We start from the raw sequence: 27195 nt of genomic DNA, 5'->3' as shown, positions 1-27195 counted from the left end.
CACAGGGAGAAAGCCAGCCCTGCCACTCTACTGTCCCTTTGTACCTGGGGCCACACAGTTCTCTTTTATGGGAGGCCCCTCAGAATTCTTAAAGCACCATGCACATTTCTGGTGCTGTAAAAATAAAATAACAATACCCTAAATCTGTGGCAGTGCTCCTTTGAGAAGAGTAGAAGTTATACCAGTAGCTCTCGTTGGCATCAGTAGGAGCTATGTGCATAGCTCAAGGGCAAGATATGGCCCTCGTCTTTTGGGAAGTGAAAATAATTTGAGACTGAACTGTCAAGATCTGAACTCTTATTTGAAATGGAACGTGTTTTAGCATGCCATGTCAAAAAAATCTCTGTGTTGACAGACATGCAGCCTTAAACAATGAAAAGGAAACACACAAAGTGCACAAGCCACCAAATAATTCATATTGCTTCTGATATCTCTCCAACGTACCCCACCAGCCAATTCTTTTCAGATGGCTCAGCACTTTTCTATTTTAAACAAGTGCTTACTGTTGAAGAGGATATTTCTTTTGGAATCCTGTGTTGGGCAGTTATAGCAGAAAGTTGTAATAAATTAGATTTTTTTTTAAATTAAAAAGAATTGTTTCCCCCTGTAATTAATAAAAGAATATTTTAAAGTAATTGAATTACATGCATTGTGGCTTCATTTTTCTCAGTGACGGGCACAGCTATTACAATGAGACTATGTGATCCATTAAAGAAAAATGTTAAGTTTGGATTCTGAGGCTTTTCTTTATTTTTTTTTATTCAATAAAAGCTCCCTTTGAAATCGATGCAAATAATGCCCTAGGGCCCATTCCTTTATACACTGACATATGAGTAACTTTACTCCTGTGACTGGTTCAATGAGAGTAGGTAGGTATGTAAAGTACATAAGTGTTTGTAGGATCAGGCCTGTAGTAAGGATTAAAGGAAAACTGAGTAAGGACTTCAAAATATGACCCTGAGTCTTTCTTACCAAGCATTTGGAAAATAGACTTACTGTCCTGTTTGACACTGCAGTCCATTTGAAGCAGGAAGTACCTGTGTCTAACTCTGTTTCTTCTCTTTGTCAAGCAGATATTATTTTAAATTTCCGAACAACCTATGTCAGCAAGTCTGGCCAAGTTATATTTGAAGCAAGATCTATTTGTATCCACTATGTGACTACCTGGTTCATCATTGATTTAATTGCTGCACTTCCCTTTGATCTCCTTTATGCTTTTAATGTCACTGTGGTGAGTACTACACTTGCATTCTATTAACAGTGTTTATCTCAAGGGGCCATTTTTGCAAATCAGCTTTTTTTTCAGTGGGGAGGGGGAATTGTTATATTCTCATAAGCAAACTAGGGAAATGTGGTCTAGATTAAATTACTATAAGGGGGGTGCACAACTAGTTGAAATAACTGGTTGAAAGAGCAGTCATCAACTGTTGGCTGTCAAACTAGGAGGGTATATTTAGTAGGGTCCCTCAAGGGTCAGTCCAGGGTCTGGTACTATTCAATACTTTCATTAATGACTTGGATAATGGAGTGGAGAGTGTGCTTATAAAATTTGCAGAGGACATCAAGCAGAGAGGGGTTGCAAGCACTTTGGCAGACAGGATTAGAATTCAAAGTAACCTTAACAAATTAGAGAATTGATCTGAAATTGACAAGATGAAATTCAGTAAAGACATGTGCAAAATACTTCAGTTAGGAAGGAAAAATCAAATGCACAACTAAAAAACGGGGAATAACTAGTAGCGCTGAAACTGGCCTCGGTTTATAGACCATAAATTGAATGAGAGTCAACAATCTGATGCAATTGCAAAAAAGGCTAATATTCTGGGGGTATTAACAGTAGTGTCATCTGTAAGACACAGGAGGTGATTGTACCACTATACTCAGCACTGGTGAGGCCTCAGCTGGAGTTCTGTGTCTAGTTCTGGGGTCACACTTTAGGAAAGATGGGGACAAACTAGAGAGGAAAGCAATAAAAATGATAAAAGGTTTAGAAAACCTGACCTATGAGGAAAGGAAAAAAACTGCACATGTTTAGTCTTGAGAGAGAAAAAGAAAAGACCTGAAAACTGTTTTCAAATATCAAGGGATGTTAAAAGAGGACAGTGATCAATTGTTCTCCATGTCCACTGAATGAAGAACAAGAAGTAATGGACTTAATCTGCAGCAAAGAAGAATTAGGTTAAATATTAGGAATAACTTTCTGGAATAGGCTTCCTGAGGAGGTTTTGGAATCCACATTACTGGAGGATTTTAAGAACAGGTTGGACAAACACCTGTCAGGGATGGCTTATGGTCACTTGGTCCTGCCTCAGCACAGCAGGTGGACTTGATGACCTCTTGAGGTCCTTTCCAATCTTACATTTCTATTATTTGAAATTTGTTTTCTCTTTCAGCACTGTGAAATGTTTTGGCCTAAGGTACTAAAGGGATAAATCAAATGCAGTTGTTGAAATGTATTTAACAGCTCAGCCATAGGCATCAAATTGACAAGAAGCCCATCAGTGGTGCTATTGAATTCAGTGGGACTTCTGGTGGAGGAAGGTGCTACTAAAACAGAGTAATGGCCCGTAGGAAATTACTAAGCAGAGCCAAAGTGTCCTCTGACAATGTAACAGTGAGTTGGGCTCTTACCCAAGTGACAAAATGTCAGCCAGACGAAGAAGAATTTTGAGCAGTATTAAAGATAGAATGTGAAGACAAAATAAATTGAGCTTGTGCCTTTTTTGCTTCTTTGTAATGTATAAAGAGAGTGTAAAAATGGTCTTTTCTGAGACTTTTTCCTGTTTGTTTTTAAATGAGAAATTCAGCTCTTTCCTAAACTGCAAGTCTCTATAGCCTTACCAACTTTAGCAAAATTAACCACTGCTGGCAACTGGGGTCAGCAATGGATACATCTGAACTAGATGCTGAAAATGCCTTACTTATCAATGTAGCCAAGGGCAAACTGTGTAAATCATCATCATTTCAGAAGTCCACATGGAAGTTAATGCTCTTCAGATCATCAATTTCTGCTTAGTACCTCTTCCACCATTTCTTTGAGAAGGTGTGTTCCGTACAGATGGAGAGGCTCAGGGGGGAGAAGAGAGCTGGACAGGACCAGGGTGAGGGCCATATCCTCAGCAGAGGGCCTGGTTTCCATAGAATTTGCCTGCAGTTCTTGTGGCAGATTTAGACTCTTTACTTCATACGTGGTTATAAATGTATGCTTAGAGTGGAGCATTCAGCAGAAACTCAATATCTAACTTTGGAAAGTTTTTAGCAGAGATTTTCCATTCCTGTGGGTTTTTCACATAAGAGGACTGGGTGCTTAATGCTTAGCATTTTGTAGTTCTTAGGTTTTTGTCCTCCCAGGAATGGACACACACATCTCTTGTTAGTATTGAGAATTACACATGTAGGTTGAGGGTAGAATAGGTTAGAGAGCAAAACTAGCCAAGCCCATGAAATTAATTTAATTTAATTAATGCATATCTTTTCATGAACAAAAAATAAAATGTAATATAATAAAATACAATATTTACATATTAATTCATAAACAAAATTCAGATTGAAATATCTGTCAATAATCCTCATTATGGTATCTGCCATAAATGAAGAATTTCATTTAATTTATGGTGACTTTCACATGTAGCAAAGTTTTATTTAAACTGAATTTGTTGACCCGTGTTGGAATCCTCTTCTATAAAATACATTCTTCATTTTTATTCTCTTTTAATTCCCTCTCCTTAGCTAACCTCCCTTCTCAACCCGTCTGGCATATTAAGAACAGACAGTCTGATGCTTGTGCTGTAATTTTAATCCCAGCTCAGTCAATGGGTCCAGGTTTTCATATCACAGTTTCTACAAACAGTAGGCATACTAGTTCATTAAGCTACCACTCCAGTTTAGCTCAGTGCATTATAATTGTGCCAACCAGCATGAATGTCAATGAATTTTATTTCCAGTCAGAAATTTACATTGCAACTTTTTTCTGAATGAGCCATTCCAAAGCCTTTTCTTCAAGGATTATTTAAAAAAAAAAGGGAACAAATCACTATTTTAGTCTGTACCATAATCTGAATAAAATGTTTCTTTTAAAACTAGTACTGTTGGCATCAGGGGTTGGGGAGGATCTTTATCGTAATGAATTCTGTGGGGAAGAACCATTTTCCAACAATTATTTTTTCTGTTAAAGACGACACAGTAATACAAATGCTATAATAATTTGATTAGTTCAGATCTGTCCTTCCTATCATTCCTTTTATCATTTGTTGCTGTGGACAATATTACAGTAACTAATAACTTAGTAGGCCGCTGAAATAGTCCTCCCAGTGATTCTCCATAAGATAGGTAGTGAGCCATAGCTCTGAGCCCTGAGTAAGGGACAGTGTATAGCTGTGTTGCCCCAGGAAGTAATTGTGACTCATAGTCACAGCTTCTCAGTTGCTCCGGGGATGAAATAAGATGTTTCATCTTTTTACAAGGTGCAGCTTGCGTTTCCACCCTTGTCCTGACCCAGCTCCATTGGCTTGTGCATTGTGGAGCATGACCCGAGGACTTGTCCACTTACTGGTGGTTGGGGAAGTATCTCCTCCCCACCCTTCACATACCCTTTGCATCAGGGTTGCAAAAAGGGAGTTGTAGGAGCTAGCTGTGTTGACCCTATGCCAGCTGAGGGATGCTGCCATCAGTTAGGGTTATCTCTAGGATGACCAGATAGCAAGTGTGAAAAATCTGGACAGGGGGTTGAGGGTAATAGGCGCCTATCTAAGACAAAGCCTATATAGGACTGTCCCTATAAAATCGGGACATCTGGTCACACTACGTATCCCCAGCAGGGGAGCTATGGGAGGTTTACTCCCTTTGTACCACCTCAATTGAGCAAAGGAGCATATCATGGCAGAGGATTGGCCAGCCTTATCTTCTCATTTAAGTCAGTCTATTCAGATCCTTAATCATATTTATGGCTCTTCTCTGAATTCTCTCTATTATGCAGTGGCCTTTCTAGTTTTGAGAAACCTAGGACTTTTTAATCTTGTGCACTCACTGTCTCCCCAAACACCTCCATGTTTTTATCCAAGGGCATAAATGCCCCACTGCTTTGCACTTTGTATAGTTATTTACCTCTGTGAAAAATTGGTGTTAAGTGCTACCAAATCAGAAATCTGAATATTACACCAGTAGTAGTATTCTACACTCATTTTGCACACCATTTGTTCTAGGGTAAATGACTATCCCTGGTGCAAGGCGAACAGCTACCAGAGTTTCTGTGGGAGTTTGGCCTGAAAAAAGAGAGTAGTGGTTTTGTGTTCAGTGCTGGAGGTGCAGTCTTGATATTTTTTTTTTCCAGTGATTTGTTCTAGATGTCTGGCTTGATTCAGTGTTTGCCGGTATCCCTTAACAAGGGGGAGGAGTTGACCTAGTTTTAAAAGCCTGTCACTAGCAAAAGTTGGAGCAACTAGCAACTAACTGTGGAGTTTCTCTGAGAGAGTAAATGGAAGTTTGGTATGGGTTTCCCCGTCCTGCCCCCCCCCCTTTTTTTTTTAAGGAATAGGGTCTAGGAAAAGAAGACAATGATGCCTACTGAGGCAGCACTAAAAAGTGACCATAGGAGATACAGAAGATGATTGGATGCAGTAGCTGTAGTATGTATGTTATCCTTGAGTGGGTATCTGATGGAAGCTACTTATTGATGAAATGTTGCCTGATAGAGCTTATGAGAGAAGACCCAAAATAGCTAGTGGTGGTGATATCTAGTTGAGTAAAAGGTTTGTTGCACTGGGGAATGGGGAGGAGAAAAGGGCAAAAGATGGGATATCGAGGAAGAAAAGAAGGGAACCAGTCCCTGAAGAAGAGAGGGAGAGATGATAGAAACAGCCAGGGACTCTGTCTAAATGAGGCTGATGTATGAGGACTGTAGTGTAGACATACCCTAAGTTGTTAACCCAGTGGAGGTGACTGTGACAGGGCGTGACTCACCACAGTGGCACCTCCTGCTGGCCATCCTGAGGATTAGATTAGAGTCAAGAGAATTCCTTCCCAACTTTGTATCAAATTTAGCAACTTCATTTCTCATCCCTAATCTCCTCAGTAGTTCGAGGCACTGAAGCCTGCTATTCTTTCAGCTTATGCTGCCTTTTGCTAAACTCTTGTCTTTATGTCATTGCAACAGAAAAGGTTAACCCAGCTAGTCTAAATTGATTAACTGAATGTAGAAATTCAGCTAGCATTGTATTTATGGACAAAGCAAATCTACCCTGGCACAAGTATGAGTGCTGATTCTTCACTTTGTCTTTCTAAATTTATTATAGAGAAAATAAAGCTGCCTGCTTTCATCTGAGATCTTTCCATGACAGATTGAACACAATAGAAGAAAAAAACTTGGAATAACTAATGAGAAAATTCAGTGTAATTATACAAGATTTATTATGCTCATGTGCAAATTTATTTTCACATAATTTCAAGATGTGGGTTTTTTTTAGCCCAAGTAGAAAAATGAATTTTTTCTAGACACCATAAAAAGAAATTGTGTATTGTTTCATCTATTGTTTATTATCCAGTAGTGTTCTCTTTTTTTTATAAAAACAAAATGGTCAAAGTTCAGAATTTAGTCACAATTTATGTATGAATGAACATGGAAATCAGCATATTTTTTTTTAGCAACATGACTTATGCCTGGGGATTTTTTTTAATCTTCACATAACTTTTGCCATGCTGTAGTTATGGTTATGTCTGAATTTAAGCATCTATATCTCAGCTATATTATCATTATTTGCTTGTATTATGGTACAGGCCCCAATTAGAGGTGAGGGTTTTATTGTGTTAGGCACTGTACATACATATAACAAGGACTAATAAAAAGGACTGTTCTTGCCCCAAAGATTTTTACAGCTGTCAACCGCAGTCCTACAAACACTTACTCACATGCTTAACTTTACAAACATGAGTAATCCCCCTGACTCCTTAGCACATGACAAGAGATAGCTAAAACAAGCAAATGCAAGGAAGGGAGGAGGACATGGGGACAGTGAAATGTTTGTTTGGTATAATAAACAGCAGTCTCAGTATGTAAACAGACTGCCTAGCTGTTGTCAGATATTATTGATTGCAGCTCTGTGTCCTTAAGGAAGGATTTTAAAGGAGGATACTGTAGTGGTTTTGTGGATTTTTCCTCCATCGTATAGGGAGCAGCATGGGAAAAAAAGCGAAAGTTCTTGAGGGATAATTAAAATAATGGGCAATGAAGGCACCGGTAAAAAGTTCAGGGGATAATGAAGCATTCAGTGTAAATCAATATCAAGGATTAGTTGTTAATGTTTTATAGTGGTGCCACATCCGTCTATTGGGCCATATTCTGCTGTCAGTAACACCAGTGTAAATTTAAACAGCTTCATTGTCTTCAATGGATTTGCTCAGGTGTAACTGGGAACAGAATAAAGCCCATGGCTGGTTTGGGGTTTCATTAGTCATTCCGAACTTAGCCCAGGTTGCAAACTTGATCAGCCAAACTAGGCCTACTTTTGAGTGAACTGAGCCATTTTATTTAACCTTTTAGAATGTCAACTTTTGTTGATTGAACCAAAAAGCCTTCAGTTCATACTGGGTTAATATACGAAAACAATGGTCAAAAATGAAAAGATTTGCTCATGTTTTTTATAGCACCCATTACTGTAATATACAAATGTTCTGGAAGTAATAGCGGGAGATATGCAGTTTGATTTGTGTTTTTCAGCCAACACAAGACAGACACAGAATGAGTCTTTAAAAATGTATATATTCCTATGACTACATGAAATAAATGTAAATAGTGATGACAAATGATAAGAAATGTAAAATGTAAGCAGAAGGCCCGGAATATCCTCTGGGTTTGGCAGGAGATTTAAAAGCTTGAGTCAAATTTTCACAATTCCTGGAAGTTATTTGGTTTCTGCATCCATTGAAAAATATAAAATCAGATTAATTCACATTGCATTCTCTGAAGCAAGAAGCTGTATCATGTGGAAATAGTACAAGGACCTTCTCTGAGGCATAATCCCTTATGGAGCTCTCCTTTGCAATGGAGCAATAACTCCTCCCATCACTGCTCTCTTCCCCAACACAATAGTGTGCTTGAATGACATATCAGAGCTTGTAACGTTCTCTCTGGTCTCTGTCCTGCAAAATATCTGTAGCGTGCTCTTGCTTCCAATGCATAAACTACATGCCATGTTTTTAACTAATATCCACCTTAGGAGAAACCGCTCATCCCCTTTTTATCCAGGCTTTAGTTACTGAGTCATTTTTATCCCACATGCAGGGTCGGCTCCAGGCACCAGGATAGCAAGCAGGTGCCTGGGGCGGCCAATGAAGAGGGGGGCGGCACGTCCAGCAGTTCGGCGGCAATTCGGCTGCGGGACTGCCACTCCGTCTGGGAGCAAAGGACCTCCCGCCGAATTGCTGCCATAGAATGAAGGGGTGCTAGAGCTGCTGCCGAATTGCCGCCGAACGTGATTGCGATCGCGGCTTTTTTTTTTTTTCCCCCTCCCTGCTTGGGGCGGCAAAAACGCTAGAGCCGGCCCTGCCCACATGTAATGCTATTGACTTTGGCCCAGTGTGGTTTTTTTAATCATACTGTTTGGCTCTTTGTTAGCAGTAATCAAACACTATTACAAAAATGGGGCAGTTTGTTTCTTCATGTTGGAGCCACGTGAAATTTGGTTAGTTTAGCTCATTTTGTTTTTTGGTTGAGGGGTTTGCCTAAATGCAATGCTTAAGTGAAACCCGAGGCCTCGTGCTGCACACAAAGCAAGGCCAAAGATTGAGGCCATCTGTGTTTTGAAATCAGTTTGGCTGCAGTCAAATAAACAAAAAATATATACACACACACTCAGTTTTAAAAAAATGTACTGGCTTAGCCACTGTTTGAACTTGTGAATCTAAATCTTAGCTCAACGCATGCACTGAGTAACCAAGTTGTGTGTGCATGTGGCAAGGAAATTTCATAGAACTTGTGTGGGGGAAGAGGACTTCCTTCCACTAAACCACGACTTTGTCTAGTTTATTTCACCAGTGCTGAAAATTCTTTTGCTTCATCTATTTTCCTAGGTGTCCCTTGTCCACCTCCTAAAGACTGTCCGATTGCTGCGTCTTTTACGTCTTCTTCAGAAGCTGGATCGTTATTCCCAGCACAGCACAATTGTCCTCACACTTCTTATGTCTATGTTTGCATTGCTTGCTCACTGGATGGCATGCATTTGGTATGTCATTGGAAAAAAAGAGATGGAAGAGAATAATCCCATTACTTGGGATGTAGGTAAGAGTCTGTTTTTTACCATATATAAATCACCCAGTGTTTCCTTTGTTGTTGTTAAAGTTTATAATACTGTAGGCTATAAAAGCTAACACTACATAGTATATTTTATCAACCAGGGCATATTTAATACATGTAAATATTTAAAATTAATTGCCTGATGATTAAGGGATAGGTAATCCCACTGAAATTTGACCCAAAGTGTCCATTCCTCAACCCCACATTTGTTTACCTACAACGTGAACATGATTTATATATAAAACAAGATTTTGCATATTTGCTCCTAAGAGGCGAAGTTCTTTTGAGTTTACCTAATTGTAAATTTTTATCTACCTACCTCCAACACAAGACTGTCATTCCTTTAACTGTCTCCTTTTCTTGTTAAAACATAGTGTGTACTTTAATATGTTTTCCATGTATGATGTTTTAAATAATCTATTTTGTTTGGTTTTTCTAGTAATGTTTATTTAAGCACTTTATTATTTTTCTCGAAACGCATTAAACCAGTGGCAAGGGTTTGTTGCCCAAATCATGTGTCTGATGATGGTATTTAAAACATTCATTAAAAGAGAGACAGTATATGGACAATAACATTTATAGGTATTGGTCCATGTTCATCCCTATGATAATGACATTGAAATCAGTGAGTCACCAGGGATTAATTTGGCCCAGTTTCTGTCATTTAAAGCTGTTCTCTTTCCTGATCTGAAAATGTGAACTCTACTAGCACACAAAAAGTTACAGGAGAGAATGTGAGGAACTAACCATTTCATCACTAGGGTTGGGGAAATGCTTTCTGCCTAAATTTGGACCCACTTGAGGTCAAGCATTTGCAAGTTTGGTGCATATTTCATTATTTTTGAGTTCCTGTTTCACTTGGAATTGAGAAGATATCCAATTTTTAAAAAAGGATTAAACTGGAGCACAGAGTAGGAAGAGTGAAAAACAAAGACTGTGACAAATGAGCAGGGAGGAAGAGTCAATAGAAAAATTCTGATGAAAAGATAAATACCACGTACTGGCTTCCCTTTAGTTAGATTTTTTTGTCAAAAAAATTGGAGAATGAGGAGGTGAGAAAAGATTTTAAATTATAGATGGTGGTGGAAGGTCTGAAATTCAAACTACTTCACTGAATCCTGCAAACCAAAACAGTAGCTCATGAGGTTTGCAAACCATGGAAAGCCAGGAGGGGCTTCCAGTTCTTAGTAGCTTCACAATGTAATCAGTAGACCCTGGACTGGCTTCTTTTCTAAAATTCTCCAGTGAAAGGCCTTGTTTGTTTGGGAAGGGTGTGGAATGGGGAGAAGAATATGTCAATGGGGAAGGTCTGTACTTTTCAGGTTAAACCTAAGGGCCAGTTTCCTCAACTGGTTATCTTGTGTTTCTTCTGAGTGATGTTCAAGACTTCTGGAGCTTTTAAAGTTGTATTGGATGGGAATTCCTCCTTCCTTCCCCCCGCCCTAGATTATATTTACGTAGTTATAAGGGTTTGCATCTATGAACTGGGTGATTAATTGACTGTTATATGTGAGTATGAAGAGGTTTGGTAATTATTGGGTATTACTGCAACTACATCACTCTTTAAGGCAGTAACTATCACCCTGCAGCTTTCAATGTCATTTTAACTTCACTCTGAATGAGGAACAAAGAAGAATTTCTTCTGCCTTTTTCTTTGCTGGCCAACCATGAGTCACCTCTTTTCTTCACTTCCTTGTTTTTTTTCTTCCTAGTTGTCTTTTCCTTTGACCTTACATAAAACCTTTTGTTCTTGTCTAGGTGAATGGAAAGAGGGGAGGACAATGGTAAAATTGGTTGGGTCTTGTAAACCCTGTTGATTTTATTTGTTCTGTAAAATACAAAAGGGCTGAATAGAAGCGTGTGAGTATTTTAGATGTGTTTTTGTTGTTTGTAAGAAAGGCCTGTTGCCTACTCGACACAATAATCATATCTGATAGAGGGATATAGGACTCATTCCCTTTCAAATGCCTGCTCAGGAAAATGTTTGGTGAGGGAAGTATACAAACAGCAGGGACCAAGAGTACAGAAAAGTTGGCTCTAGCTAAAACATCAGGTCCTTTTCTTGTCTCCTTGCATGTCTCTCCCCCCACCCTTCTTTAAAAGTTGCTGCAAGAGGAATGGCTGATGGGAAAACTAGTGAGAAGGTTAAAAATGCCTGACCTAGAACTAACTGAGGAAGTTGGAGGGAGAAGAACAGCTAACCACCGTACCTCTCCAGCTTACCGTGAGGCTACCAAAATCCTGTCTGATTCTCTGTCATGCTTGTCTATTGTTCATGTTTTCTTCCTCTTTGTCATGAATTTGTTTGTAAAAAACGGCTACTGGGGCTGGCTAACGAGCTCCTCACAAAGTGCAGTGCAGAAACCTCACAAAGTTGTAGCAGAAGCCTGGGAGATACAAAGAAAGCCCACTGTGTTTGAATTGGCCACACATTCACAGCAGAAAAAAAAATAAGGAAAAAAGTCGCGCTCAACAGGCATATTAAACAGCCTTCCAAGGACATTGTCAGCGGGTTTAGGCTCTAAAAGTTAGTTTATTCAAACACACTTAGCACTGTCTCAGTTACCAGGCAAACTGCCCTCTGATTCCCATTGAGTGCACCCCCCCTACAGTCTCAGGCCATGGGCCATCACTTCATATCAATTATGTGATTCTCCCACTCTGACAGGGTCCTAGGTGGCAGTGTCCAGGTACTAACCACAATTGCCTCAGCCGGCCTGACTAAAGGTATATCTACACTTATGGCGGTGTGTGCAATACACAGACTGCACGCCCAACTAGCACTCTTATAAATAGACTGTGAGGCACAACTTAGGTGAGTAGAGTGCCCTATACTCCCGAACCCGCAGGGTATATACTCCATACAGCTCTCTACACACCTAAGCAGTCCCTCCCATGTCTACGCAGTTGCAGTGTAGTGTCCTGCTGTGTCCTGCAGCGAAGAGCTGCTGGAGCCTTTCACTGCAGTGTGTAGCAATACACCACAGTGACAAGCGTGGATGCAGCCTGTGGCACGTACCTACATGTGTAGCGTCTGTTGTCTACATGCAGCCATAAGTATAGGCATAGCTTTAGGTTCAGCCCCTGCAGTTCTGTGCTCTCTGGGGGCAATGGCCATCGTAATTAGAGACCAAACAGCCTCCTTAAAGTAAAATAGCATTTATTTAGAACAGAAGCATTTCTAGAAAACGTATCATAAAAACAGTATAGCCCACTACACATGTGTCTGGCTTACCAGGTGTTTAACCATCTTCCATGTGGGGACAGAGGAAGAACTAGCTTCCTATACACTGTCCCACAGAGCCTCTTTCTGTCAGCTTGTCTCCCTGTCAAAGCTCACTGATGCTCCCTGGACAGCTCCTGGTGACTCACCACCCTTTGCAGGGATCAAGACAACTTTTTAATTCTTTATAACCCTTTTGATCTCTAGACTCCCAGCCTGACAAAAGAGCCGTGTCACTTCCCCCTAGAGACAGGAAGGATGCCACTGTCTTTTAAGTGTGTGCTTCGGTGTTCCTATTTGGGAAGCTATTTTGTTGTCTTCCTGTATAGACCCCATTGAATTCAAGTATTAGAGGCTGCCCTTTTTAGAGCTAGTGGGCCTGGGGCTAGCCAGCTCTGTTCTAGGCGGAGTGCCATTAAGGACCGGTGTTTGGGCCTGGTAGAGGGGATAATCAGACCCAGCAGGGAAGAGGTCAGGTGATACCTATAAAGGTTGAACTGAGGAGGCTTGCTATAGGAAGCAGGTTGGCTCTGGGAGTGGGGCGGGGGGGAGGATTTTCAGGCAGACAGCCTCTATGGGGACTGAGGAAGAGCTGCCAGAGGCATGTAAACTCTGGCAAGGAAGCCCTGGATCAGGGGAATTGTGCAGCTGTTGAATTAATGTTGAACTATTTATTTTGGGGATTTTTCTGAAGATTGCCAGCACCACCAGTAAATGAAGCCCGGAGGGGAAAAGGCCTGATCCAGACTCTGGGCATAGAGACAGTTCAGTAGCTTACACAGACACATAATAAACATTCCGTTACCCCCTCAAAGACCAGGTCACATACAGCGTTCATAACATTATTACATATCAGCTTCACATCTGTCACGAGCAGCATTGCCAAGCTTCTCTCCATATGTTATATGTAATAATTTAGTATAAGGGTTTTTAAAAGGAAAACTATTTAAAGTATTAGAATCGTTGGAAAACAATGGGCTCAGAAAGACTCAAACAAGGACTAAGTCACCTTCCATAAAATGTACATCAAATCTCTACCTGAACATATCCATGCTCCATATATTAGAACAGTGGGCTATATTCTGCCCTCAGCCAGATTTGTGTAACCACATTGGTTTTTTTCGCATGCAAGTTATTTGCTGGTAAGACAGGATGCTAGATTTTGAGCTCCCTGTGAAATCTGATTAGTGCTAATGTGGCAATGTAGTGCGTTAGCGGTGGTTCCACCACTGGGTCAGTGGGGAATCCAGCTGCAATACGCTAACTGCAGGTTAGGCAGCGATGCAGCCAGACTGAGGTCAGCTACCCCTGAGCCACTTCCTACCCTCCTCTCAGGTTGTACTGGATCCATTGAGTGTCCTCCGACTCCTCAGGATTGGTAGCCAGTGGCCGTCCCAGCGACTCCTCAATGTCTCGGTCTGCTGGCGACTCCAGCCACTCTGGCCAGTCCTCAGCTTGGCGGAGCGCCCCTTCGGTCTCCAGGCTCGGGAGTGGGCAGAAGGTGTCTGTTTCCTCTGACGGCTGCAGCCCAACTGAGCTCCAGGACTCGCCCTTTATACTTCCTGTCCCACCTCTTGACTTTGGGTGGGAGGGGCAAGCATTGCCTGGCTCTGCCCACCTGGGTTTAGAGAGTGGTCCCTCCCCCTGCGGCTCGGTGGGAGGCACTCCACCTGACTACAGACAGTATAAAGCTGATTCAAGCAGACTAAAATTACCCATAATGCAAGGGAATCCACAAGTGTTGTAAAAGCAACGCATCCAGCCCTATGCCACCCCATCTCCCCAGATAAGGGACGTATGTGGAGGAGGTGGAAAGAGTTTGGCTGGAGTGCTGCAGCACACCGGCAATCTCCAGATGCCACTTGGAGCCATAACCTAGAACAATCTTGAAGCTGCTTTACCTGACACCTGGGGCCACACTTGCCCCTGGAAGCCCCAAGGATTGGGAGAGGATAAAGATGTCATAGAGACACCTTCTTCCTGAGAGTACAGCTGAGCTGAACCCAAGGACTGGAACCACAGAGTGTCACAAACAGTTATATTGTATGAATTTCCGTTCACGTTTGTGTAGCCTCTTATTTATGTCATTGAGTTACCCTGTGAATAGTCCCAGGGTAATTATTATAAGCATGGTAGAGTTGGGTCCATGGTAAACAGGACTCACTAGTGAAGCAGAGTTTGTCTTGTTAATTTATACATCTGCATCATATTTTACCTCAAAACATGCTGGGATTTAAATACAATCAAGGAGAACACTCTCTAAATAGGATACAACTTAGCATAAGTATGAATCGCAAGAGCAGGTCCGTAATAATGAGGAGCTTCTCCTCCTGTTTTATAAAGGATGAGAGTCCACATTTATTTAGAGCCCAATTCTGACACTTGCTCATATTAGCTAATACCTTACTCCATTAAGAGTTCCACTGATTTCAATAGCACTACTTGCTAGTTAAGGTACTGCTTAATGCAGGTAAGGGTGGCAGAACCTGGCCCTTAGATTTTGTACCTAATCTGCCAATCGCATTTTACCATTACCTTTTTATTCGATGCAATTAAAACCACAACTAGACACTCAGTTCTTAAAGATGGCTGTGATCCAAAGCCCACTGAAGGCAATGAAAATCTTTCTATGGATTCTAGTGGGCTTTGGATCAGGCCCTAAGCCAGTATTTTGAGAAAGATGTACAGTATATATATCTTTATTCTGCTGTTTTTTTACAAAAGAACATGTCTCCTCCCTAGAAGCAGGTTTTTTCTTCTCCAGTTAGCTGTGGTAGCAAGTGCCTTGTAGCTGAAAAGCCCCTCTGGATTCATGGTATTGCCACTACAGTGCATCTAGCAGCTGAAAGAAAAAGATGGCTTTGGTTGGAGGAGGGACAAAAATTAGTGATTCTTTGTTTTTATACATAGACGTGTTTTATCAGGTCATGTTTCTTTTATCAACTTCCTTACCATGTTTAGTGTTTCCTCAGAAAGCTTTCAACACAGAATAAAGACTGAGGTTTTGATGATGCTCTAAAATTTTTAGGCTGTAATATTGTAACTATTTCTTAGGACCTAGTTGTGCTAACAGATATACATCATAACCCTGATCCCATACCATTGACTTCAGTGGGACATGCATGGGGCCCATGTATCTGTTTCTTTGGCTAATTTAAACAAACCAGGTACTTAATTTGCATTTGGATTAGGGAGAGGGGAATGATAAAGTGCTTCCAATGAAAATACACAAAGCAGAAAAGTGTGTGTGCTGTGTTCTTATTAAGCCAAATCATGAAGTTCTTCCTCAGTTCTTTGTCCTTATTCAGGCAAAGTTCCCATTGCAAAGAATTTAAAATAATAAATTCAAGAATTTTGCCATTCAGTTATGAGAAGAAAAGGAGATGATTTTTCATGAGGGGGTAGGCTGTGGTTCCTGTCTGCAGACGGGGGAGCAGTTATAGGAGTAGACTGACCTCTGTTGTCTTCAGTGTGAGTAACTATCTACCAATGTGAGTAAGATAGGCACAGTCTGGCCCTAAATTTACTTATTCAGCTCGAGTATTAATGAGGTTTTTACTGATTGACATAGAAATTATTGAAATCATAGAAATTTAGGACTGGAAGGGACTCGTGATAGATCATCTAGTCCAGTCTCCTGCACTGAGGCAGGACTAAGTATTATCTAGACCAACCTTATTACACAGGAAGGCCACATAAACCTAAGCGCAACCTTGTGTGTGCCAAATGGATTCCATATATTTTGATAAGATTTAAAGTCACCTGTATTGATTTATATTTTAAGTTCAGCTTGTTTCTATGTACAGTCTTGTCTATTTACACACTTTTGTAAACGACAATGATGTAAACATGACAAAATGCTAACGAATCAGCTGTTAGTATATTATGTTGAAGCAGGCTGTGGACCTTCTGAAATGCTCTGATGGGCCATATATGGCCCACGGATCATAGGATGGGCACTCTTGATCTAGACCATCCCTGACAGGTGTTTGTCTGACCTGTTCTTAAAAACCTCCAATGATGGAGATTCCACAAACTCTCTAGGTAACTTGTTCCTGTTCTTAACTACCATTAAAGTTAGGAAGTTTTTTCCTAATGTCTAACTTAAATTTCTCTTGCTTCAATTTCAGCCCATTACTGCTTGTCCTGTCCTCAGTGGTTAAGGAGAACAATTTATCACCTTCCTCTTTATAACAACCTTTTACGTACTTGAAGACTATCATCATGTCCCCTCTCAGTCTTCTCTTCTCCAGACTAAACAAACTCAATTTTTTCAATCTTTCTATGTAGGTCAAGTTTTCTAGACCTTTAATCATGATGTTTCTCTTCTCTTGACTTTCTCCAATTTGTCCACATCTTCCCAAAGTGTGGTGCCCAGTACTCCAGTTGAGGCCTTATCAGTGCTGAGTAAAGTGAAGAATTACTTTTAGTGTCTTGCTTACAACACTCCTGCCAATATATCCCAGAATGATGTTTGTTTGCAACAGCATTGTATTGTTGACGCACTTCATTTATAATCCACTGTAACCCCCAGATCCTTTTCTGCAGTATTCCTTCCTAGGCCGTCCTTTCCCATTTTGTGTTTGTGCAATTTGATTATTCCTTCCTGAGTGTAGTACTTTGAGATTGTCCTTATTGAATTTCATCCTATTCATTTCAGACTATTTCTCCAGTTTGTCACAATCATTTTGAATTCTAATCCTATCCTCCAAAACCCTTGCTATCCCTCCCAGATTGATGTCATCTGCAAACTTTATAAGTGCACTCTCTGTGCCGTTATCCAAATCGTTTATGTAGATACTGAATAGAACCGGACCAGGACAGATCCCTGCGGGATCCCACTCAGTATGGGATATGAGAAGGTGATACAACCTGAGCCTTCTTGTCTAGGACTTGAGACCCTCACCTGAGCAAGTCTTGCGGCCTTCACCAACCAAGAAAACAGTTGTTCTTTGGTCATTGTGCAGTTTGACTTTATTGCCTGATAAAGCATAGCTACTGGGCTGATCATTTACAGTCCAATCAGCACTTGAGATAGTGTTATGTTCCTTTTTTCTCTTTTGATTCCTTACTACTTAAATCCCTTGCATTTTCCTTTTGTATTGTTTCCATCATTCAGTCCCTTTGGTGAGGCAGCCATCTCCGTGAGACATGGCATGATTTTCTGCACAAATAAGTTTTTCAGTTAGCTAGCACAGAATAGAGGCTCTCATTCTGATCTCACTTACACCAGTGTGATTTCACTGACTTCACTGGCATTGCTTCTCATTTCCACAGGTTTAACTGAGATCAGAATAAGGCACAGAGCCTTTGTTGCCTGTTTTGAATTAGTCCATGCTGAGTTAGCGCCCTTCATGTTCTTACCAGCTATCAGAAGTGCCTTTTAGATCTGGCTGTACAAGAAACAGACAGTACTGAAACTGTTTCTTGTTGCTAAATGCATTCACCCTATGAGAACTGTATGATCTGTTGAAACTGGACTTCCATGAATATACAGTGAGCAGATTAGTAGGCAGCCAAGAGTCAGGATGCTGCTTCTCTTAGATAGTCAAAGCTGTCAAGTATAATTTATGTAACAGTCTTGAGCAGTTCTCCCTCTGTCAGCCATAACTTCAGCAACAACTTTTTATTAGCTCACCTACAGTAACACTTGCAATACTGTAGTCATGGATGATTTATTATCAGCACCAACTTAGAACACCTATATTTAAATGGAAAAAATGTCAAATTTGCCTCCTTTGGAAAGGATTCAAAAAATCTCTTTCATTCAAACTTATTTAATTATTCACGCTTCTTTCAAGAAATTATCTTTATTCTCTTTTCTGATTTATACTTGATAAGTAGTTTTTGTTACTTTTGTGACCATTATGTTTGACTCCGTAACAGTAAAGCTCTGGAAGGTTTTGGACCATTCTATTTGCGCTTATGTTACAAGGTTGCAGTATAAAACTCTCCATGCTGAACTTGTTCTGTGCATAGTTTGTCTAAATTCTGTCAGTATCTCTAAAGTCAGCTGTGGAGCTGGAATATTCATCATGATAATTATCAAATATCATATCCAGAGTTTAGTGGCTTAGCTAGGTTTTTAATGCTTGGAAAGTTTTCCCAGGCTGATGCAAAGAAACTTGAGGCATTCATCATTCTTTTCATTATTTCTTTTGCGGTTACCAACAATCTTGTCCGAAGCTCTGGGGATGTGGTTTGAAGATATCCTTGCGAGCAGGCACTTGAGTCACTTGCACACCTATCTAGGTTAAACTCAAGTTACACTTCTTTTGGAGGAAAGGCTATTTTTTAGGTGTTTGCAAAACCGGAGATATACAAAGCTGCTAGTTTTTCACTTTTATGTTGAGTTTTAGCGTATTCATTAAAATCTCCTAGTAATCTGAGATATGACACAGCAGGCTCAGTGGTATGATAAAAGCCAAGTTAGAAAAACAGCAGTACTGTTACTCTCGGTACATGACCAAAGAAATGTGGAAGCTGGGATGGTAACAATTAATACTTAACATTTCTTACACCTTCACTGTGTTGTACAAATCTTAATGAATCCTCACAACATTGTATAATGAAGTAAATAACATACTTCTCAATGTATGTAACAAAACTGAAGCAGAGAAGTTAAATGGCTTGCCAGAGACCACAGTGGGGAGCATGTACCAGAGCTCAGATTAGATCTCAGGATTTGATGGCGCCTATGCTTATCCTTATGTAGTGCCCTAATGAATAACTATTAATTATTATTCCTGCTGATTATTCCTGCTGTGTTTCTGTACAGACTTAGGCCCTGATCCTGCTGTTGGTTACTTATTAAAATTATTTTCTGTAAGTGACATTAGCAGTATTGCCAACTCCAAGCATTTGAAAAGCATGAGCCAGTCCCCCATCATGAAATTTTTAAAATACAGTTCTTGGGGGGGGGGGGGGGGGTGTTCATGTTTTCAAGCTTTTCTTAACAACTATGAAGGCTAGAAGCTTACTTTTTAAGAAAGAAAGAAAATACTGAAGCTCTCATGGAATCATAGGACTCCAGGTACTAGGGCTTTAAGAAAAATACCAACTGTTACAAGACTTCTGATAAAATCAAGATAGTTGACAAAACTGCACTTGTTCGACTCTGATCCTGTATAGACAGACCCTTACACCCAAGTCCCATAGACATGGGATCTGCCCTCACGGATCTAATTGCAGGATCAGGGCCTATACAAAAATTTAGTTTTAATTTAGTTTTAGTAAGTATCCAATGTATGAAGTAAGTGTGTGTGTATGTGTGTATATATATGTGTGTGTGTGTGTATATATATATATATATATATATATATATATATATATATATATATATATATATATATATATATATATATATATATATATATATATATATATATACATATAATGCTTAAGCTAGATTATGACCAACTCTTACCCTGAGTATGAGGCCATGCATAGCTACGTCCTCCTAGGAGAAGCCCTAGGAAGAAATTGTGATTGAGTCACAGTCCTATCCTGATCCACATCCTTGCTCCCATGAGGAAGTAAATTACTGCTGCCCTGAAAAGATTGCAACTTACTGCCTCCATCACACTGGCAGGCATGATGGGGAGGCAAAGCCAAGGCTCCACTCACTCCCAGCCCTATCACGATCATTTTACTCTGAGCGGGAATAGCAGCTATGGAGAGCTTGCTCTCCCTAACCCTGTGCCCTGTCACAATCCAGGCAGACCACACAGGGCATTGTGAGGGGTTTTACGCCGAATGTTGTCCTGTCTGACCACATAAGTGTAAGCGACAATCTTGCCTTTGATTTGGTTGGTTATAGAAGTGAAACACACACCAAACTAAGCCTGATGTTGATGAAATGTCACACATGTGAGTCAGTCATTCTTCTAGTTTTGCAGCTTCAAGGGTTTTTTTTATATTTTTTTCCTCTTAAGTCTCGATATATTTTTGATCACATTTATAGAACTAAATGGGTTCTCTCCTGTGCAAACAAGAGCAACTCTGAATGCCCAAGACTCTCCACCCATAACTGTGTATTCTAGTTAAGATTTGGGGCCAAATCCTGGGCTGTGGGACCCACTGGGCTTGGACAGGGTGTGAGTCGGTGCAGAATTTGGCAACTCAGTTTAAATCATGGTGTAGCTATAGTTTTATGGCAACATCTGTAAACTTCTCTTCATACCAGTGTGATTATGGACTGAATGATTTCTAAAAAGGGGGGAAGCACAATCAAGCTAAAACAAAGTTACTGAAGGAGTACTTCAGCCATTTCAAAGTGGGATATCTTGAAAAGCTTCCTCATTGGAAGAGGTCAGCTCTTTAAATGCTCAGGTTAAACAAGCCACAATTAGAGCTGACTTGACCCCTCATGCACACACACATGCCAATTTAGAGTTGGCATGTGTAGGATTATGACTCCTAGCCGGAGAAGAACTACACTCTTGACTAAATATACAGTATGTCATTCACTAGCCATTGTCAGAACTTTAGCTCAGTCTGATCTCTGCCTCTGAATTCTTAATTTAAATCTCTGCTCCAGTGCATTCATTGTATTTAATTTTAAATTCACCATTATCTTACCAGTGATGACAATACCTGTTACGTTGAAGTTGCAGTCCTTTCTAATTTTTGTGAAGCAGCTTTAAGAAGAGGAATAAAAGATATAATTATATCTCACTGAGCAGTGGCTTCTTCAATTGAAGAAAATGTATCAAGGCTCTAGTGACTTCGGGTGATCCCATTAAAGTTCCTTTGTTGTGTGGGATGTACATACATCTGCTTGCTTGTCTATTTCTGATGTCTAGGAAAAGAAAAGGATGAGTTCATCTGACTGCAAATTCTTTTCCAAATTAATGTATGAAAGAAACACTTGCTAATTCCAATTCTCGTGAAATTTTTGGGACTCCAGTTGCTTACAAATTTAACCAACCAGTTCAGATTATCCTCTTCAGATTTATAGCAAATTGATTAACCCCCGTATAATGGTATGTGAATAGTTGGTGGTACTTAAATGGTTAGAATGAAAGACAATCATCTCAAAACTTAACCAATCACAAATCATTCTTAAACTTTGTAAGCTTTTGGCAACACCCATCTCCTCAATATTTTTAAGTTTTATTTATTGGGTTTCAAAAATTTTGGGGGAAAGAAAAGAAAGTATCATAATACCATGATAAAGGCTATTTTTTAGACATTTCTGAGACGATTGGAACAGGAAGTGCTGGAAATTTCATGAAAACATCTATTCTGGAGAATTTTCCAGCACAGCTATCAAACAAAGGAAGTTTGGGTAATCATCATCTGAACTTGATCTCCAATCCTGTTGAGTTTTGCCCATCATAAATAGTTAGTATTTCAATATATTGCATATTGTGCACCTAATGCACTGACTGGAAATACATTGTTAATTCAGGAAAAATCCACCCTCCATTCCCAGTCTTTCAATCATTGAAATCAGTGCCATGGTAAGTAATATTTTATTTTTTTCCACTCAGTCAGTTGCTTTGAAATGTTGTCAGATGTCAGATCTGGATTATCAAATCATTTTTGCAAAGAAAAGTTCTAACAAAAACATGAAAAAATTGAGAATTAATTTCTGTTGATATTTATTCCAAATATCTGCCTAAAAACATAGGGCTTGATTCTGCCACACTTACTCAGGTTGAGAAGTGCTTACTCAGGTTGAGAAATACTAGCTCATATGAATAATCCCATTGAAGTTGACTGGACTACACTTTTTAGTAAGTACTACAAGGGAGGGGAAGTTCCTCTGATTCTTTCATCAAAATCCGTCCTCTATTTATTTTTACAGAATCTATCACTTGTGTGCCACGCTGCTAGAATTCACACACAAAAATCTTAATACAACAAATGGATTTTTACATATGCAGATCCACTCACCAGTGTGTGCAGCTGCTAGTATATAGGTGAGTTCTGAATGCACAAAGCTCCATGTTCACAAATTTGGGCCATGTTGAGGCCCACTTTGGATCCAAGTTTCTGCTTTCCTTGTATCTGACATATCCTACTCATAAAAGATTTTTAAAAATCATCATCATTCTCAAAGTACTGCTGCAAATGAAAAATAGTCAGGAATTTTCCATCTTTTTTTTTTGACAGATAATTCAATTTCCGCAAAATCAAAAATTTCCGCGGGAAAATTTTGATTTTGCTGAAATTTTTTGAATCTCCATTGGAAAAATTGAAATGAAATATTTCATTGTAGGTGGGATTGTCCTGAATCAAAATATTTCCATTTGTTGAACCCAGTAGAAACATTTAATTTTGGGTGAGTTCATTATTAAGCTGTGAAAGTTTGAACTGCCCTGGTCCATCATGAGAGTTAAAGTTCAAGTGTCTCATGCTCCAATTCTCCTTTTTCTCCTGTATGGGCCATCTGGCTGGACTATATCTCTCATTATGCATCATGGTCTCCTCTCTGGTTGCACCACTGCAATGAATCATGGGAGTTCCATGATTGAGCTACATCCTCTGAGATCCAGTCCACCCAGGGAGCCCAGCCCCTAGAGGAGAACGGGGACATGAAGCATCTGAATTACAGTTCCCATGAGGCACCACAGTGGTTCAAATGGACAGAGTTCAGTGTTAAACCAAGCTGAATTGTTACAACATTTCCAAATCAAAAAATTGTGGCGCTTTCCATTATGCAAAATATATATAGATATTGATGTTTTGACTTTTCATCCCAATTCAAAATGAAAACACATGTTGAAATGTCGGCATTTCCTATGGGATGGAAAGTCCAGTTTTGGACCAGCTATATTGCATACATTACACTAAATGGTTTTCTTCACATGTAGTGCTATATAAAAATGCTTATCCCAAAAGTAAAATGAGCAAGTATTCTACTTTTTGCTGTTCCCTCTCAAGTCTGAAAAATTATAGGGTTTTGTGCTAATGAAAAGCAGTTTTCACAGCTGAAAAATGTTTCTTCCTAGTTGTGAAAAGGGCCTTTTGTCCAAGGGTTAAAACTACTGTAGGCAAAACTTGGACCATGTTGGCCTTTTTGACCCAGGCTGAATCTGTTTAATACGATCATACTTTGGATGACAACTGTTGAAGCTGCACCACCAGTTTCTTAAGCAAATTTTAATGCACTTTACTGCACTGCTCTCATCTGGGAAGACAATTCAGATACTGAAATGTTAACACTCCAATAGTCCAGCAGGGAGTAAAAGCATGCAAGATAAGTAAAAATAGGACTTGGAAGAAATGAAGACAAGTGAAGCCACCTTGGATATTTTTCCTTTTAAATTTTATTTGAGCTAGGCCTATGCATTTTTAACAGACTCAGGGCAGTTGTGATTTCTGCTCTGTGTAGGGAGGACATATATACCTAATGTTAACCAAAGCTATTTTATTTTGGGGAAATGTTGTAAAAGAAAAAATACAGAGTTCTAGTGAGATATTCTGTGATCTATAGATACAGTCTGTAAAATTTCAAAATTGTTAATTCACTTTCCAGAGCTCAATGAATCATTCAAGCTTAGGTTGAAAGTAGAAAGGTCAGTACTGCCAATGCAGAAGGGCTGAGAGAAAAGTGTTCAGCCTTTTTATGTAGTTGCTAACATTTTTTTGCTGAAGAAATCATGGTACCTGGATGTAGTCCTTGTCTTTGGTGATATGCATCACAATTAAAAATCATGTGTGATGTGAACTGCAGATGACTTGCATATTTGTCTGTTCATTCCTCAAAGCAATCACTGTTGACATCAGTGGGAATACCTTGTCTGGAGCAATTGCTGCACAGGAAATAGAGATCCTCAGTGCAAACTGGAGTGAAGAATTAAGAACATAAGAATGGCCATACTGGGTCAGACCAATGGTCCATCTAGCCCATTATCCTGTCTTCCGATAGTGGTTTGTGCCAGATACCTTAGAAGGAGTGAACAGAACAAGGCAATTTATCAAGTGATCCATCCCCTGTCATCCAGGCCCATCTTCAGAGGTTTAGGAACACCCAGAGCATGGGGCTACATCCATGGCCATCTTTGCTAATAGCCATTGATGGTCTCATCCTCCACGAACTTATCTAATTATTTTTTGAACCCAATTATACTTTTGGCTTTCACAACATCCCTGGAAATGATTTCCACAGGTTCTCACTGTACATTGTGTGGGCGAAGAAGGACTTATATTTGTTTTAAACCTGCTGCCCATTAATTTAATTGGGTAACCCCAGGTTCTTGTGTAATGTGAAGGCGTAAATAACACTTTCCTATTGACTTCCTCCACACCGGTAATGATTTTATAGACCTCTATCAGATCTCCCCTCAGTTGTCTCTTTTCCAGCTGAAGAGTCCCAGTATTTTTTTTTAATTTCTCCTCATATGGAAGATGTTCCATACCCCTAATCATTGTTTGTTGTCCTTCTCTTTACTTTTCCAATTCTAATGTAGCTTTTTTGTGATGGGGGAACCAAAACTGCATGCATTATTCAAGGTGTAGGAGTACCATGGATTTATATAGTGACATTATGATATTTCCTGTCTTATCTATCCCTTTCCTAATGGTTCCTAACATTCTGTTAGCTCTTTTGACTGCCATTGCACGTTTAGCAGATGTTTTCAGAGGACTATCCTCAATTATTCCAAAATCTTTCATCACTTTCATCTGTCATTTTGGTGCCCAGTCACTCAGCTTTGTGAAATCTCTTTGTAATTCTTCACAGTCAGCTTTGGACTTGACTATCTTGAGTAATTTTGTATCGTCTGCAAACGTTGAAATCTCACCGTTGAGCCATTTTTCCAGATCACTTATGAATATGTTGAACAGCACTGGTCCCGTCACAGATATTTGCAGGGCCCTCACAATTTACTTGTCTCCACTGTGAAAACTGACCATTTATTCCTACCCTATTTCCTGTCTTTTAACCAGCTATTGATCTTTGAGAGGACCTTCCGTCTTATCCCATGACTCCTTACTTTGCTTAAGACCCTTTGGTGTGGGACTTTGTCAAAGGCTTTCTGAAAGTCCAAGTACACAATATTGACTAGAACACCCTTGTCCACATACTTGTTGACCCCCTTAAAGAATTTTAATAGATTTGTGAGGGATGACTTCCCTTTACAAAAGCTGTGTTGACTTTTCCCCAATATATCGTATTCATCTATGTGTCTGACAATTCTGTTCTTTAGTATACTTTCAACCCATTTGCCTGGTATTCAGGGGTGAAAGTAAGTCCAGTGACTTACCGGTACGCTGGGGCCAGCTCTGGCCCCCAGAAGGGGTGGGGCCTAGGGCAGAAGGGGCGTGGCTGAGGGAGTCAGAGCCAGCCCCAGCCCACCCTGTAAGGTAAGTGCCCCCCCCACTGGGGTAGCAGCAGCAGCCCGGGGCTCCTGGGGCTATTTAAAGGGCCTGGAGCTCCCCTGCTTCTACCGCCCCGGCCCTGTAAATAGCCGCGGGAGCCCTGGAGTAGTGGCTGTGGGGCTCCGGCGGCTATTTAAAGGGCCGGGGCGGTAGAAGCAACGGGAGCCCCGGACTTTTTAAATAGCCCCCAGAGCCCCGCAGCCCTACCCCAGGGCTCCAGCAGTGGGGCTCTGGTGGCAATTTAAAGGGCCTGGGGCTCCAGCCCCTGCTGGGAGCCCCAGGCCCTTTAAATCGCCCCCTGGGGAAGCCGGGCCACCCCGATACGGGAAACCGGCTCTTACCGGTACGCCATACTGGTAAGTACCGGCTTACCTTCACCTCTGCTGGTACTGATGTTAGGCTTACTGGCCTGCAATTGCCAGGATTGCCTCTGCTGGAGCCTTTTTTTAAAAATCAGCATCACATTAGCTATCCTGCAGTCATCTGGTATAGAGGCCGACTTAAGCAATCGGTTACGTACCACGGTTAATAGTTCTGCAATTTAATATTTTAGTTCCTTCAGAACTCTTGAGTAAATACCATCTGGTCTTGGTAACTTATCTGTTTAATTTATAAATTTGTTCCTAAACGTCCTCTATTGACACCTCTATCTGGGACAGATCCTCAGATTTGTTACCTAAAAAGAATGGCTCAGGTGTGGGAATTTCTCTCACATCCTCTGCAGTGAAGATCAATGCAAAGAATTCATTTAGCTTCTCTGCAATGGCCTTATCTTCCTTAAATGCTCCTTTAGCCTCTCGATCATCCAATGGCCCCAGCGATCATTTGACAGACTTCCTGCTTCTGATGTACTTAAAGGTTTTTCCTGTTAGTTTTTGTATATTTTGCTATTTGCTCTTCAGATTCTTTTTTTGGCCTGTTTAATTTTACACTTTACTTTTACACTTGACTTGCCAGTGTGTGTTACTTTCTATTTTCCTCAGTAGGATCTGATTTCCAGTTTTTAAAAAACGTCTTTGCCTCTAACCGCCTCTTTTACTCTGTTTAGTCATGATGGCATTTTTTTTTGTCCTGTTACTTTTTTTTTTATTTGAGGTATACATCTAGTTGGAGCCTCTATTGTAAAAACAGTTTGCAGGCATTTCACCCTTGTGACTGTTCCTTTTTAATTTCTATTTCATTAGCCTTCTCTTTTTTTGTATAGTTCCCTTTTTGAAGTTAAATGTTACTGTGGTGGATTTCTTTGGTATTTTCCCCCCATAGGATGTTCAATTTAATTATATTATGGTCACTATTACCAAGTGTTTCAGCTATATTCACCTCTTAGACCAGATCCTGTGCACCACTTAGGACTAAA

At 40.2% G+C, this 27195-nt stretch overlaps 1 protein-coding gene across 1 annotated transcript in view; it reads left to right on the top strand.

Annotated features, from left to right (window-relative positions):
* The window catches only part of KCNH8 (potassium voltage-gated channel subfamily H member 8), a 378517-nt gene that overhangs the window by 242635 nt on the left and 108687 nt on the right, over nucleotides 1–27195 (top strand). The window contains exons 6-7 of the mRNA XM_065398842.1: nucleotides 1074–1231; nucleotides 9064–9271. Of these exons, the coding sequence (XP_065254914.1) occupies nucleotides 1074–1231; nucleotides 9064–9271 (366 nt within the window). The remainder of the gene's footprint in view (nucleotides 1–1073; nucleotides 1232–9063; nucleotides 9272–27195) is intronic.

Source organism: Emys orbicularis, chromosome 2, assembly GCF_028017835.1.
Source record: "Emys orbicularis isolate rEmyOrb1 chromosome 2, rEmyOrb1.hap1, whole genome shotgun sequence".
NCBI classification, from domain to species: Eukaryota; Metazoa; Chordata; order Testudines; family Emydidae; genus Emys; species Emys orbicularis.
This window is presented reverse-complemented; position numbering and strand designations above follow the sequence as displayed.